At 44.7% G+C, this 16,928-nt stretch overlaps 1 protein-coding gene across 1 annotated transcript in view; it reads left to right on the forward strand.

The window, feature by feature from the left end:
• The window catches only part of LOC102927036 (liver carboxylesterase 1), a 28,798-nt gene extending 12,935 nt beyond the window's left edge, over positions 1–15,863 (forward strand). Inside the window, exons 6-14 of the mRNA XM_006984051.3 lie at positions 3,329–3,433; positions 3,925–4,029; positions 5,596–5,634; positions 8,550–8,690; positions 10,244–10,324; positions 10,562–10,709; positions 13,820–13,951; positions 15,129–15,201; positions 15,488–15,863. Of these exons, the coding sequence (XP_006984113.3) occupies positions 3,329–3,433; positions 3,925–4,029; positions 5,596–5,634; positions 8,550–8,690; positions 10,244–10,324; positions 10,562–10,709; positions 13,820–13,951; positions 15,129–15,201; positions 15,488–15,665 (1,002 nt within the window). The 3' untranslated portion in view covers positions 15,666–15,863. The remainder of the gene's footprint in view (positions 1–3,328; positions 3,434–3,924; positions 4,030–5,595; positions 5,635–8,549; positions 8,691–10,243; positions 10,325–10,561; positions 10,710–13,819; positions 13,952–15,128; positions 15,202–15,487) is intronic.
• Positions 15,864–16,928: the final 1,065 nt, after the last annotated feature.

The following is a 16,928-nucleotide window of genomic DNA, read 5'->3' on the forward strand; positions in this document are numbered from 1 at the left end:
TGGCAGTCCTACTCTTCTCATTTGGTCGAGTTCTCTCTCCTCTTCCTAATCATCTTAGCTTTGCCACTCACCTGACTTGGGGGTGGGTGTGACGTACAAATGAACAGATGCTAATGGTCAGAAGAAGGTCACTGTTTGGCTGGAAATCAGCTTTACCGGTATAGAGAAGGTTAGCCCTGAAAGAAGACAGGGTTTCCTCTGAGGCTGTCCTGTCATGACTAGGGGAGTGGGCAGCAGTCTCTGGGCCTAAGGCACCGTGCTTTAGGGGAAGTCAGTGAGAGAGAGAAAGAGCAGAAGGCGTAACAGAGGGGGGTAGGAAAGGGGGAGGAGTCTACAGCCTACAGGTGCAGGTGCAAATGGTCTTGCTCGTATAGAGAGATATAGAAACGGGGTACATTGAAGGAAACTATGCAGGCACCGGGAGCTGTTCAGAGCCCTCCGGCCACCCCAGAGTTGGGTCGATCAGCCCCATTATCCTTTAAACATGTACCCATTCCATAGCTGAATACTCACAGGATAGTGGTTTCTCTTTTTAAAGTAAATTTAAAAAGTGAGAAAAAGAACAGACACCAAAGAAGAGAGAAAGAAGTCATCCATGATCCCGCCCTCCTTTGTCTTTTTCCTACAGTTCTAGCTCTCTCCCTGGCCTCTGTTTATCATCTACCTATCCTGTCTCTGTCTCTTGTATGCATCACACAGCTTTTTAAGAAAAACTTTCTTCAGTATTAGACTGCCATAAAAACTCCCTAAATGCTAAATGCCTTTCCTTAATACTTGCTTTTACTACAGCATAGTGTTCTATGGTGAGCATAAAACATTGTTTATTACCCAGAATTACAACATTAGAGCCTTATGTTGTCTCTCAGTTTTATTATCATATACACCATGAATTTTATTTATTTCTATTTTATTTATTTTGTATTTGTTGGTTTTTATAAAATATTTTTGACACAATGTATTTTGATCATATTCTTTCCCCTTCCTCAAGTCTCCCCAGATCTCCTCCCCTCTCTAATCACCCAACTCTATGTTCTTTCTTCTCAAAAGAGAAAAAACAAAACAAAAATCAAAGCAAATAAGCAAAACAAAATGGAAAATACAAAGAACACCAAAACAAAACAACACTAAAAAGCACACACAAAAGTCATGCAGTCCATTCTGTGCTTGCCAACTACTGCTGAACATGGGGCCTGCCCTGAGTGATACACACTTGATATATCCGGTGTCATTCCACTGGAGAGGCTGATTTTACCCATCCCAGCAGCTTTCCACTATGCATAGCTTGATTGGAGTGGGACATTGTGCCCACTTTCCCTTCTCTGTGCTCAGACTTGGTCTGGTGTGAACTTGTCAGTGCTATGAGTTTTCTTTTTAAGAAAATTTTTGTTAAAATAGAAGATTTATTGTATCTAAATTCTTTCTAATTACTTTCATTACTTATTTTACTTTTGAGATTATAATAAAATGACATAATCTCTCCTTTCCCTTTTCTCCCTCTGTAGCATGAATTGTTAGAAAGTCTTATTAATAAAATCAAATCCGGAGCAAGGTATTGGTTGGGATGAATGCTGGAAGATCAGAGAAGCAGAACAGGCCACAGCCACCTCACCTGGCCAGTTCCTCAGCTGATCCTCTTTCCTCAGACTGGAAGCCTCTGAGTCCTCATCCAGATGGATCTCAGCTGAACTGCTTCTTGAAAGCCTGAAAGTTTAACCAACTATAGTTCCTCATCCTCATGCCTTAAATACCTTTCTACCTCCTGCCATTACTTCCTGAGATTAAAGGTGTGAGTCACCATGTGGCCTTGAACTCACAGAGATCCAGGTGGATCTCTGCCTCTGGAATGCTAGGATTAAAGGCGTGTGCTACCACTGCCTAACCTTTATGTTTAATATTGTGGCTGTTCTGTTCTCTGACCCCAGATAAGTTTATTAGAGTGCACAATATTTTGGGGAACACAATACCACCACATCCCTCTAAACCCTCTACCCCTCTTTGCTCTTTTTCAAATTAATGACTGGGCTGGAGAGATGGCTCAGCCATTAAAGGATAGGCTCACAATCTAAAGTATAAATACATAAGAGTTCAAATTAGTGGCCTTTTTCATTAATTGTTTTTGCATGAATATATGTATATGATGTATATGTACATGTACATACATGTACATTCCTAAATACAGCCTGTTCATTCCTTATAATGTTACTTGTGTGTATGTTTTCGGGGCTGACTATTTGACACTGGACAACCAGTTGATGCACTCTCCCCTGTAGAAGACAATTTCTCCCACACTCAGCGTTCCTTAGCTCCCCCTAGTGCTTTGTGTAGGACTGAGGCCTCATGGTCTTTCCACTGTCCACTTTGGCATGGCTATTGTTGTTGTCCTGGTTCAGCTCATGTTTAGGCAGTCATGTTGATGAGACATTACAGGAATTGCTTCTGATGTTACTAGAAGATAGAGTCTCACGGCAAGCTCCCTGATCTTAAAATCTCTCCACCTCCTTCTACGCACTCTTCCCTGGGTTTTAGATTCCAGAGCTGTTTTGTAGATGTATCCACTGGGACTGGGCTCCAGAAGCCTGCAATTGATTGGCTGTAGTTTTCTGTAGTGGTCTCTGTTGAAAAGAAAAGTTTCAGGTCTCTATTTTCACTTAAGACCTTGTTTGTTTGGTTGGTTGGTTTTGGTTTTTTGCAAGACAAGGTTTCTCTGTATAACCCTGGCTGTCTTGGAACTCGCTCAGTAGTCCAGGCTGGCCTCAAAAGCACAGATCTGCCTTCCTCTGCCCACTGAGTGCTGGGATTAAAGGACTGTGCAACCACTGCCCTGCTAAAACCTTAACAAAAGGGAAATCATGCCTGGTACTGGAAACCAGCCAACTACCCAGGGCTAGTGAAGTCATGGACCTTGGAAGAGAACTATCCCTCTACTAAAACAACACAATCCCTAATTACATTCTAAATATCTGTCCTTATATCCACAGATAAGTATACTCATCAAGGAAATGTCTTGAAATTTTTTTATGGATGCTCATTATCATTTTTCCCAGAATACTTTCTGAGTAATAGAGACACTGAAACAGAATTTGCCGCTAGGAACTGCAAAACCTTTCCTTCCAGTGTTTTTGACTGTCATACGTGCATGCCACATACTCCCTACTCTATTCCTGGCTCTGAGGAAAGCTGGGGAGCAAGTGGAGACAGGGAGGGAGCTGTCACATTTGCTGAAAACCAAAGTCTCCAGGCAAGGGGCACACGAGGAAGGAACCTTACAAGATGAGCAAGTCACTGGCCATCTCCCTTGAGCATAATTCTCCTCCCTCTTCCTTCCCAGGTTTTATCTCCCCTGACCAAGAACCTCTTCCACAGGGCCATTTCTGAGAGTGGTGTGGCCCTCACTCCATGTCTATTCAGGGAGAATACCAGGCGTGGGGCAGAGGTAGGTCATTTGGGTAGCCCATTCTAAGATCCTCAAGAACCTTCAAGGAAGTTTCCTGCTGTGTGATCTAGGTGATATCTCCAAGTATTGAAAGAACAATAGAGACCTCACTCATTCTCTCAGTTTCTAGCTAGGAAACTGGATTACAATGTGGCCTTGATTCATCAAGGTCACCAAGTGATCAGGGTCAAGTTGAGACTCAAGCTACAGACAGTGGACTGCCAGCTCAGTGTAACGAGCACTGAACACACTAATCTAGTGTACCAAGGCAGACTGCTACACTGGACAGTGATCAGTGGCCTGTAATTACACATGTTTTTGTCAGAATCTGAGTTCTAGTGCTCTGCATGTGGTTTATGGATTTGGGATAATTATTCCTCCCTGAGGCTCTGGTAGCCAACAACAAAGATCTTGAAATAGCCCTTCTCTCTGTGTTCACGGAGGGCAGAGAACATTCCATTTAACTCTATGGTTGCCTGTGATCTCTGCAGCAAGTCGCCATTGCTACAGGATGTGAGGCCACTACATCAGCCGATATAGTTCGCTGTCTGCGTGAGAAGACAGAGGAGGAACTCTTGGCAACGACATTGAAAATGGTAGGTGTGTCTGTTCTCATGGCCCCTACACTGCTGTCCTAAGTGCAGTGGCCCTCATGTCCTCAGCAAACTATGTGGGGACCTTTCATGGACAGTGTCAGCCTTCTGATACAAGTTAGATTTTTTTTTATTGTGAAATAGTTCCAGTGTCAAAAATGTCCAAAAATAACTTGTTGAAAAAAAGTAAGTTGTATATGATTAACAATACCCCAGCTTTATCAAAACAATGATTTTAGCATTATTATAGGTGGATATATAGGTGTTCTAGGATTAAGCATTTTCTATTTACAGAAGTAACAACCATTTTAAGTTTTAGGGCTGGAGATACTATGCACAATGGTTTTCAGAAGTGCTACAATTTGTCTAACAGTTGGTTAGTTAACTTTTGGAAATAGAACTTTGCAAGAATTTTTCCTAATTTCTATCTTTTCCTCTACTCTTTCTGTAAGTATGTAATCAGGAGGAATCCAGAATGGAGATAGTTAATAAGGAAAAGCAAAAAACTATTAATTATAAGTTAGTAGTGTTATGATTCTAGGGTAATCATACATTCATCCATTCATTCATCTGTTTATCCATTGTCCATTGATCCAGCCATTAATCTATCTGTTCCAACATGATGTACTTCCACAAACACAATATCAACTCATTTATAGTGCTTCATTTATCCTTTCTTGACAATTTTAATACCTATACATTATCCAGCTACTGTTTATATATAATCCACAATCCATTTCAACAAAACAATAATCTATTATCAATTACCTGCTCATTATCATCCTCTATGAATGAATTCATCAGGTTCACCAATATGCAATGTGCTATATGACCACCCATCCATTCAGATGTCTATCCAGGTACTTAATGGGTAAGATGGGGTGAGAAGACAGAGAGTACACATTCATTACACTCAGCTAAGATTTGTGAAAGGAGGCTGACACAGAAGACGGATGATCATGATGCTCTGTTATCATAGGGAAGCTTGTCAGAACAAACACCAAGAAAACACAGCATCCCGGGCCATGTGACCTACTCCCTTCATTGGAAAGGTGTGAGTGCAAAGTCAGGGGAACCTGAAACTTTGACTCCCCTGTCCCTTGGTCTTGCTTTCATTCCTTCTCATCCCTAAATGCTGGAAGATACTCCTGGACCCCATGACATCCCATTAGCATGGGGCACTGCCCGGATATCCTGGCATACCAGGCTCTCATAAAATGATCCAACAAGATATAATGGATTTCTAAAGCTTAGAGACAGATGTTTCAGTGATTCTCCTGGTGACACAAGAAGAAAGGCATATAAGAGAAGGTAGGCACACCGAGAGTATGGACTCCAGGGCCAGGAAGCTTCACTCTGGGTCCCAGGGTCTGTCTCTTTGTTTTTGCCTATTCTGCCTTGTCTTACTCCATCATCATGTACTTGTGTGCAGTAGCGCTCAAGTCTTCCCACACTGGGCCAAGCCAAGGAAGACCAAGACAGAGAACCTGACAACTCAGGAGCGTAGCTAGAGATCAGTCTTTGTAGAGGGAGGCCTGCTCACCACATCTTCTGCCTTTGTCTTCACAGAAATTCTTTGCTCTTGATTTGCTTGGAGACCCCAGAGAGGTAAGGATCACTGCTTTTCCATTACAGGTGCATAGTCTTAACACTTTTAAGCTCCAAAATAACTATGAAGCCCAGAGTTCTCCTTGTGAAATGGTAGCTATACTCTGTGGGCATGTTGCAGGGGCCCAGAGAAGGTAGTCACTTGCCAGAGTAATGTAGCCAGGAAAACCACATGCAGTGCTGTTCCTCACAGCGAGTGTGCCCAATAAACAACTCAGTCTCCTGGGCTCTGGTATCCCCTTCTCATTTACCTTTCCTGCTCACAATATGATCCTGTAAGAGGAGGATACACTAGAACCTTCCACTGTCAAGGGGCAAAGATGTTTGGGTTAGGATCTTAGGAGCTGTCACTGAGGACCTCTGGGCTGATGGATGCACTCAGCTGAAACTCCAACTTTGCCCTCCCACCTCCTCGCAGCGGCCTTTGTCTTGTGAAACTTGCTACTTGTCTTGTGCAGTGTCTACAGTTCTGCCTTCACATCTTGCTTCTTCCTTGTCTGGCTGGCAAGTCCTGACTCAGCCTTCCTCTCCCCAGAATTCACCTGGTCTGCTTATCCCGCCTACACTTCCTGCCTGGCTACTGGCCATTCAGCACTCTATTTATCAACCAATCAGAGCAACACATTCACAGCATACAGAGTGACATCACCCATCACATAACTGATCTGAGTGCTTGTGATTTGCCAGCTATTGTGCAGAAAATGGCATCTGCCCTGTGACCCTCTCCCTAATGCTCTCACTTATCCATACCCAAGTTTCTTGGCATTTCTGGGGATAGCCCTGCAAAGTAACACCTCTACCCCTTTCCGTGTGCCCTGCTCACTATTGAGAAATCCCATTCCTTCTTCACCTTTCAGCACTCTTCATTACTGAAGTCCACTGCGAAGAACAAAAGCACCTGCTCCATTCACACTATCTGCTCCTCTGCAGCCTCCCTTATTAGCCCTCTCTGCACTCTACACCTCTTCTAAGACAGCAGTAGTTGCACCCAGAACCTGCTCTAAACTGTTATAGCATGGATTAGATTCTGGACCTTTGTGCTGGTCTGCTTTGTTTTATTGAACTGCACTCAGCAAGAGCTAACCAGTCATTCATTCATCTTTTCAGAGTGGGCATAGGTCCTTGAAACCATGATCTGCAGTCTAGGCATCTCCCAACTCCATCTGGTCTCCAAGGAGGGAAATATTGTGCATGGAACATAGACCTAGAAATATGGCACAAAGAGTAGTGCCATAATGACCCAACTGATAAAATAACTCTGCCAGTGAAAATAATATCTAGTACTTATTGAACCTTTTCCAGGGACAAGTACTGTGCTGAACATTGCCTGTGTTCAATGGTTTACTTCATGTGGGTCCCACCATACCAGAGTTCTAGATCAGCCATTTAATCAAACCTATAACCAGCTTCCCAGCTGGTGACATACAAACCAGTCTCCACTTAATCTTCTAAATACTTTTCATCAATGGTAAGACATAAGATTAAAATGTCTGTCGATGTAGTCTGAGTCCTTTCCAGTTTCTGTGGCTCTCGGAAGACAACTTGGAGGTAAGGGGCTCTGGTCCTCAGGGAGTGAGAGCTCACATTTAAGTACAGACAGGTGGGTGAAGTTGATCTATCTCAATCCTGCATTCTGTACTTGTGGCTGAGCCACTTGTAAAAATGTGTTTCTGAGTGCCCAAATAAACTGGAAGCACTTTGTGCTCACATAGAGCAGTGAATGGCCAGGTCACATGATACCCAAATTCCATCTTAAATCAGAGCAGCGCACTGCTTCCCCCATCTCCCTCACTCCTTTATTGTCCATTTACTGCATCATTTCCCTCACTTAGGTGCTGTCACCGATGTCTTGTTTAAAAGGGATCCGGGGAATAGGGAAGGTGTAACTAAACATGCCAGCGCTATCGTGTGTGTGTGTGTGTGTGTGTGTGTGTGTGTGTGTGTGTGTGTGTGTGAGAGAGAGAGAGAGAGAGAGAGAGAGAGAGAGAGAGAGAGAGAGAGAGAGAGAGAGAAGGAGGAGGAGAGAGGTGAGCATCCTTCCGGTTCAGTTACAGAACTATTGGGTATGAATCTAGTGACAATGTCAGCAATACATTAGCTCCACAAGAAGAGACTTGTCTACAGGTAAGTGGGGCTGTCCTGCCAAGTGCTAATATGATACCTGTAATATCTGATGGAGCTGCAAAAAGAGGAGAGAGAAGCTGAATCTGTGGGTTCTTGACACGAGGAAGAATATTTAAAACATGTAGTAGACAACACGGTTGTGAAAATGAAGCCAGAGAAGTCTCCATTTTTATGTTCCTCGAGGCACCTTTCCCATGGCAGTGCAGAGTGATCCGCTTCTTTAAACAGCGCTATGCTCCACAGCCCCCAGTGTTCTGAGTGCCGACGTGGTGCCAGGAGTAAGAATTCCACAAATGGGCTTCCATGGCAAGTCACAGTCAAAATGTATTAGATGTCTTCAAACATCTGTGAGAGAGCCAAGGAGATGGCTTAGAAGTTAAGAGCACTTGCTACTGTTGCAGGGACCTGAGTTTGGTTCCTAGCACCAGCCACCTGCCCCTTCCGGCCTCTGTGAGCATCTGCACTCACATGCACATAACTAAAATTAAAATAAGTCATTAAAAAGTATGTCAATGAATTTCATGTTTCTACTTAGATCCCAGCTTTATAGAACTTCATTATGTATATACAAATATTCCAGAATTTACCACCTCCCCATCACCTTACCAGAGACATCCATAAGTCAGAGTTCTATCCCCTCACAGAAACTTAGTCCCTTTGGGGTCCTTGAGCTTCTGTGGCCACTGCCCATGCTCATGTAGTTTGATAGTGAGTGTGTGACCACCAGACAGACAGCAAGGGGACAGAGGCGTTTGGTGAAGTAAACAGCCACGTGCCATTTTGTTCTCCAGAGCTACCCCTTCCTGACCACTGTGATTGATGGAGTGTTGCTGCCAAAGGCACCGGAAGAGATCCTGGCTGAGAAGAGCTTCAACACTGTGCCCTACATCGTGGGGATCAACAAGCAAGAGTTTGGCTGGTTTATTCCCACGGTGAGAAAGTAGCAACCTCCCAGGATTAACCCCAGGGCCCTTCATCACCTGCGACCAGGGCTTCTTCCTCTTCTGAATGTCTCTTTGAATCCAAGGAAGCTGTTCCCATTGTCACGGGTGGACATTTCCATGGAGACGTTCTCCAAGATGGTCCAACTGTGACCTGGGAAGTGCAGCCCTGGGAGTTCCTCTCCCCATACTCTTTGCCTTTCCCTAAAGAATCCTGAAAAGCTCCGGGTGAGAGATCTGTAGTGATGAGAACTGTCCGGATTGCTCTTGATCTTAGCCCCAAGGCCAAGAAGTGATGGAAATTGTTCAGATGGAATAACTAAGGACACCTAGGAAGGGAGGAAGCTAGAGTAAGGAGTCAGGCTGGGCTCGGCAGCTTCCGCCTTGGAGTTGAACTCACATGTCCAGAGATTTTCTTGTGTTAAAAACAAACAATGAACAATACACATTCAAGTACAATATGTAGGGTTCATTTAATAGTATAAGTGTGCTAGAGAAGAGACCAATACAAGGTTAACTCTGATCCCTGGCACCAATAGTGGGAGAGGTTTCAAGGCTGTGATGTCCTCAAAGAGCCTCTGTGATAGGAAGGGTGAGTCAGTGTGGCCAGATACAGAAGTGTTAGTCCACACCCCTCTGCAGGAGAAACATCCTTCTCTTCACGGAAAGATTCGGAGCTGGAAGTTGGCGTTGAGCACTTATCGAAGTTAAGGCTGATTCCTTCCAGAAAGACTGGCAGAGAGAACAAGTACACTCTCCCCAAATGTTTTTACTTTATAGAAATTTCAAAAATCATAGCAAATCACTCCCTGGTCCTTGAGGAAACTGTTTTTGTTGAGGCATTAATATCTCAAGAGGCATCATAACGTTTTTTTAACTGCAAGCTTTCTACAGTAGCTGCTTTAGTAGAGGTCAGGGGCAGTCTGCATTAACACCAGGTTTTCTCCCAGCAGCACTGAGCTTCCCAGGTAAGCATGGCATGGGGACAGGTCATGCCTCTACAGCCATGCTGATGTTAGGTTGTCTCTAGCTGCAGAGGTTTGCACACATCAACACATGATAAGAGTTCTGCAGCTCTCAATACAGAAGGTTTTCAGAGATTAGCAAACAATAGTCATAATGGTTGCTTGTAGATTTGGTGGTGGTATGTCTTGTGCCCTCTGTCACTGAGTTCTATTCAACTTCTGAATACCTGGGCTTAATGTTCCCTCACTGTGTAAAGGATCTTTGTGTATAGTCCAGCTTGATAAACAAACAGATACACACACAAACACACATACACTTACACACATTCACACACTAGACAGGCACGTACATGCACACACAATCAGCTTCTGCTAAACATGTTTTTAATCTCTTTTGTGTTCTTTCATTTTCTGGATAAATCCACCAAGTTAACTATTATTGTCTAATTCATCAAAACCCATGCATGTCAAGGCCCATGAATACCTTCACTCTGCATCAGTTTGATTGACTGGTCAGCCTGTTTGGTTATTCCCATTAATTCCGAACAATTTACTAATGACTGACCATTTCTTTAACAGATGATGGGCTATCCACTCTCTGAAGGCAAACTGGACCAGAAGACAGCCACATCCCTCCTATGGAAGTCTTACCCACTCACTGTAAGTACAAGTGGAATCATGGGAAAATGTTGAGATTCAAGGAAGGGCTGGGAGCTTTCCCTGAGTCACAGGTCAATTAAATGGTAGGGCAAAGGCAACTGGAATCTGGAGTTTGCACCCCAGAGTAAGGATTAGCACAGCACTGGAGAATGTCATAGTCAACAGAAGTCTTCTCAATGGGCTGGAAAAATCACATTGCTCATTAGTGGAGGTGGGCTCTTTCTTGATTTATTTCAGAACATCTCCAAGGAACTGACTCCAGTGGCCATTGAGAAGTATTTGGGAGGATCAGACTGCCCTAACAAAAAGAAAAAGCTCTTTTTAGACATGATGGGAGATGTTTTATTTGCTGTGCCATCTGTGATTGTGGCCCGCTACCACAGAGGTGAGTCCCTGGGGCTGGCCAAAAGACGGACACTGACTCCCAGCGTAGTCAGATGTGGAAACTGCTGAGGGTCGGGACTCAGAGGCTCACTCCATGTGGCCCAGAGGTGGTGCAGGGTATGTTTTACGTTGTTTTTTATCACATGAATCTCTGAAACAGGGCACAAATGCAAGTAGTCAATTTGGAAGTCAATCTCAGTAAACACTCCTAGGGAGGTGAGGATATGATACTGGAAAGAGGCCGGTCAGTGGTCCACTGCCAAGCATGTGTCTACTATGGATAGATGGAGCTGAGAGTTCTTAGAACCATGCAGAGGGCACATCTCGGGGTTATCCCATCTGAGGATTGAAGGAGCTAGTCACACCCATCAGCATACACTTGCTATTGGTGGAGAGCTATTTCAGTGTTGTGGGACGTCTTTCTGTACACTGGGAATATGTGTTGCTCTGATTGGTTGATAATAAAGCTGCACTGGCCTATGACAGAGAAGAATAAGTTTAGGCAGTACATTTGAACTTATGTGATGATGTGAGAGGTGTGTACAGAGATAAAGTGTACACACTTGGAAAGTTTGGCATAGTCTGACGAGAAACTGAACCAGTGGGATATAGATAACTGATAGACAGATGAGAGGGGATATATTGGGGGAATTGACTTGTGGGATTATTAAGGCCAAGAAGCCTAGGCCAGAACAGATCAGAGACCCTAGGGTTCTGGCAAAGTGACCACAAGGTGGAAAGCCTCAGGGCCAGAGAAGCCAGTGGTGTGCTTCTCGGTCTAATCGAGTTCAGAGGCCTTTGAGGACCCCTGGTGTAAGTCTCAGAGTCCAAATGTGAGCATCCTGGGGTCCTGGGCAGGAGTTCAGGGGCAGGAGAAGAAGCTCCAGGAGAGAGAATATTACCTTCTCTCTGCTTTCTTCTCTGCGATGCCCAGCAGATCAGAGGACACGTGTCCTCACTAAGGGTAGACCTTCACCATTAGTGCACCAACTCATATCCCAGCCTCCCCTGTAAAGACCCTGCTCACACCCAGAAATTATGCTTGATGGTTTTCTAGTAGGCCTTAATCCACTCAAACTGATACCTGAAAGTAACCTTCAGAGAACCTGTTCAAGGTCAGAGGTTGCTGTAGGGTATCTTGTTCACAGGAGTGGAGCTGGAGAAAAAGTAGAAGGAGCCACATAGTATCAAAGGCTAGGCAGGACCCAAAGTGCAGAGACAGAGGGTGATAGGACATGAGGAGAGGTGGTCTACAGACGATTGTTACCCATGCCTACCCTTTGTCCAACTCGGTAATACAGGTGTGGGTAGACTGAGGGCTGAAGTGGATCTTCTCTGGGACTTTCCAGCACTGTCCCACGGCTGTGCAATGCAAGTAAGGTATGATGTCATGAATGCATTAGCCCACCTGAAAGTGGGATTGCTCTCCCGGCACCATTGGGGAGCCTCCCAGGACCCTTTGTTGTTACCAGCTCATTTGCTTCATTTCAAGGAATAGTCCAGGAAATATTTCTCTAGTTTAGACTTCCCTTTCTTCTTCTTCTTCTTCTTCTTCTTCTTCTTCTTCTTCTTCTTCTTCTTCTTCTTCTTCTTCTTCTTCTTTTTTTCCGAGACAGGGTTTCTCTGTGTAGCTTTGCGCCTTTCCTGGAACTCGAACTCACAGAGATCCGCCTGCCTCTGCCTCCCGAGTGCTGGGATTAAAGGCGTGAGCCACCACCGCCCAGCTCTAGACTTCCCTTTCTAACCATTCAGTTTTTCTTTTTAATTCAGGACTTTATAAACGTATGCACTGGTATCTTAGTTAGGGTTGCTGTGGCTGTGATGAAACACGATGACCAAACACAAGTTGAAGAGGGAAGGGTTTATTTGACTTGCACTTCCACATCACTGTCCATCACTGAATGAACAAGAACTCAAACAGGGGAGGAACTTGGAGGCAGGAGCTGATACAGAGGCCATGGGGCAGTGCAGATTACTGGCTTGCTCCTCACGGCTTGCTTATCCTATTTTCTTGTAGAATCCAGGACCACTAGCCCAGAGATGGCACCACCCACACTGGGCTTTGCCCTACCCTATCAACCACTAATTTAGAAAATGCCCTACAGACATATTTTATGGAGGTATTTTCTCAGTCAAGATTCCCTCCTTTCACATAACTTTAGCTTGTGTAAAGTTGACATAAAACTAGCCAGCACAACTACCTACAATGAGTGTCTTGGATAATATTGTCCCAGTTTTATATATAGAAAGATACATGCTAAAACATCAAGGGACTGCCAGTGGTGAAATTATGAGGAATTTTTTTTCTATATTTTTCACAATTCTTATTGAATGCAAGCAAGGGAAAGGAGACAGATTTTTCCCTGATTTGGAGCCTTATCCTTCTCCTCTAGAGTCATTCACTCCTCTGTGGGCATCTATGCCCTACCATGACCACTGGTACTGAGGTCCCTGGAATGCATGGATTAATACAGAGCAGAAGTAATTAGCTGATCCAATGATCCAGTGGGCAGGAGCCATGGTACCGTGGGCTTAGACATGATGTCTTTGCTGGTGAGAGAGGAAGGCAAAGGAGAGAGGCAAACTCACTTTCCCCTCACACCTGAAGGCCTTAACACTCCCAGCCAAGCCTGCTCAAATAAGAATCCCAAGTTCCATGGATTCATGAAGCCTAAGAGACAGAGTGCTCACTCTCTTCATAGACTCGCATTCAAATGGCCTCATGGTCAGGCAGGTGGCTTGGATTTGCATCACTCCTTTCTGCGTGACTGAGGAAAACACTGGAGATGCTCAAAACCAGACTGACAGAAGATGCCTACAAGGTACAGAGCTGCTCAGAGTGAAGGAGCACAGGATGTCATCACTGAAATGCATCCAGGCACACACTGCCTGCACTGTATTCACTCTGCCTTCATTCAGTGAAAGCCTTGTTCAAATCCCAGTTCTGCTCAACCATCAGCCTCAAGCAAGCCCTTAGGATCCCCTAAAGCTCTGTTTCTCTCCTAGCTGTGCATGTGGGGGTGACAGGAGGGTTGCTGCACAGATAGAGGACATTATATCACCCATGTATGTCTGGTAACATGCACTGTACATGAATCCATGTCTTCTCAGATGCTGGAGCCCCCACCTACATGTATGAATTTACGTATCGTCCAAGCTTCGTGTCTGACATGAGACCCAAGACGGTGATAGCAGACCATGGTGATGACGTTTACTCTGTTTGGGGGAAACCATTTTTAAAAGGTAATGGCTATCTGTTGGCTCGAACTTCAAGTTAGAAGCCTTGGGTTCTAGTCCTGGTTTGGTGGCCTTAAACAAGTATCTCTTTAAACATTTCTGTGGCAAAATGCCTGAATGAAGCAACTTCACCAGAAAGGGTTTATTCCCACTTACGGTTTCAAAGGGCCACAGTCCACCATAGTGAGGAAAGCACAGTGGCAGGGGCATGGCTGGTCACATGGCATTAGGAGTTAAGAAGCAGAGAGGGACCAGGGAGTGGAGCCAGCTATAAACCTCAAGGCTCACCCCGGTGACCTCCTCCCTACAAGTCTCTATATCCTAAAAGCTCCCCAGCCTTCTCAAACAGTGCCATGAGTTGGGGACCTAGTGTTCCAATGCACGAGCTTAACGAGAACATTTCACATCCAAACTACAACAAAGACAGAACTATCTCAAGCAGTTTCCACTGTTTCTCTTCCTCTATGATCCTAACCTGTGATATCAGTAGGTTAAGTAGAGTACCATCTGTAAGGGCTCTGCCTCAGGCAAGAATATCACTATTTGACTTCCAATTGCAGGAGCCTTTGTGAGAGAAGAGAAAGTTAATGCTGGTGTTAAGCATGGGAAGGGTCTAATATATGTATTTCCATATCTCTGCCTATATGCCAAAATATCAAAAGTTTATAAATCTTAGTAACATAATATTTAAAGAAAACTTCTCACAAATGTCTTCAGCACTCTGATGTCCAGCGTGTGTAGGTGACCTATGACTCATATCATGGCTATTCATAGCACGCCAGTACCTCTGAGTGTCTCCTACTTTGGTGACCCCTTGGAACACTAATAGTTTTGGTATAGTTCAGAATCTACGCAAATGAGAATGGATCCAAGTCAGCAACCTAGGAGCCAAGGGAAACTGGGATTTAGCACTGTAGCCTTGAGTAGGGAGGGAAGAAGAGCAGGTCACCATGAGAAACAAGGGCAGCTCATGAACAGACTACATGTCCATTTGTGAATCCTAGACTAGTCATTTCCAGGCTTAAATAGAACACTCAGCCTAACTCTTCTACAAATGAGGATTCTGACTCAGCAGGTGTATGGTAAAAGTGAAGACTACATTTCTAAACACCCCAGCCTATGCTAACACTGCCCATGCCCTTGTACTATGATCAGGAAAGGACTCCTGTCTTCTTCCCCACAGAGGGTGCCTCAGAGGAGGAGATCAACCTCAGCAAGATGATGATGAAGTTTTGGGGCCATTTTGCTCGAAATGGGTGAGGCTGGTGAAAAAGATGGAGTGGGTATGGAGGGTAATGTGGGGTGCTGGGGAGACTCCCAATGGGAAGGGGTGTTTTCTAAAATATGATTGACCAAAGCAGTGGCCATAGTATTCTGACAGCAAGAACTCCCTAAGAATGGCTGGGCTGCCCCCAGAAGATGGGAGGAGTCTCTGGCACTCTAGGACCTCTCGGCAGTGATACGCCAAGGAATTCTCATAACCCTCAGAAGTGTGAGGACCACATAGCAGCTCTAAGGGCCTTTGTTTGATTCTGTTCCCAGGAATCCCAATGGAGAGGGACTGCCGCACTGGCCAGAGTATGGCCAGGAGGAAAGCTACCTGCAGATTGGAGACACCACTCAGCAAGCCCAGAAGCTGAAAGACAAGGAAGTGGCTTTCTGGACTGAGCTCCGAGCTATGGCTGTGGAGAAGCCATCCAAAGGAGACACAGAGAAATGAGTAGGGAGCAGTGTAGCCCTAGAAGCCTTTAGCAGCCACAGCAAGGTTCTTCCACAGAAGGTGTTTGTAATTCAAAGAGCTTTCTCATCACTTACGCTGGAGAACTGTGCGTTGTGAATGGGCAGAAGCCAGGGAAGAGAAATAAATGTTCATTTTCAATTTGTAAAATAAATGAAATGTTTTTTGTGGGGGGAACCAAATCAGTGTCTGTGTATTGAACTACAGATGAACACCTCCTCCTCAGATAGAGAGAGGTGAAGAGCGAGGTCACCATGAGTGGGGAGACTGCCCCTGTGGGAACAGGTTGGCCTGTGCTGAATCCCAACATGCTTGGAGGTGCTAATGGGTACTTTGGATATAGTCAGCACTGAACAACAGAATATGGGAAATGGTGTATGACAGAATGACAATATGCATGTGTTACGGGAAGATCTCAGTTTCCTCTAGTGTAGCTGAAGTTTTCCTGGTCCTGCCTGGCCCATGGTCAGGACAAATCTCTCTCACCCACCAGTCCCACAGCCAAGTAAACACACAGAAACTTATATTACTTATAAACAGTATGGCCGTGGCAGGCTTCTTGCTATCTAGTTCTTCTACCTTAAATTAACCCATTTCTATAAATCTATACCTTGCCATGTGGCTCGTGGGTTACCAGTATCTTTACGTGTTGCTTCTCATGGCGGCTGCTGGCAGTGTCTCCTGACTCAGCCTTCCACTTCCCAGAATTCTTCTCCTCCTTGTCCCGCCTATACTTCCTGCGTGGCTACTGGCCAATCGGTGTTTTATTTATTAACCAATCAGAGCAACACATTTAACATACAGAGCATCCCACAGCCCTCTAGTCTTGACCTCAGCACCAATCTCTGTTCTCATGTTCCCCAGTGAGATTAAGTCAGACAAGACACAGTAGTAGATCATGTAGTCAAGAGTTTAATTACAACAAACAAAGAAACAAAAATATACTCTAGGAAAATTGTGAGTTGAGCTAATCAACAATGATCCCAATCTCAGCAGACAGAGGGCTTATATCTCCCCTCTGACCACTTCTCCTCCTTTTGCTTCCTCTAGGGTGGGCACTTCCAGGAAGAAGGTGGTTTCTTCTTGGAAGCTCATTTTACCAGAATTCAGTCTGTAAGACAGAAGAGTATGTATGGGGACTTAGAGTTCATTCGGGTACAGGCTACAGCACTCAGCCCATGGTTCCCTAGTGAGGAAGTCCCTGATTCATCCAGAGAACATGACCATCTATTGTTCTTCATGTTC

Source organism: Peromyscus maniculatus, chromosome 5 (assembly GCF_049852395.1).
Source record: "Peromyscus maniculatus bairdii isolate BWxNUB_F1_BW_parent chromosome 5, HU_Pman_BW_mat_3.1, whole genome shotgun sequence".
NCBI lineage: Eukaryota > Metazoa > Chordata > Mammalia > Rodentia > Cricetidae > Peromyscus > Peromyscus maniculatus.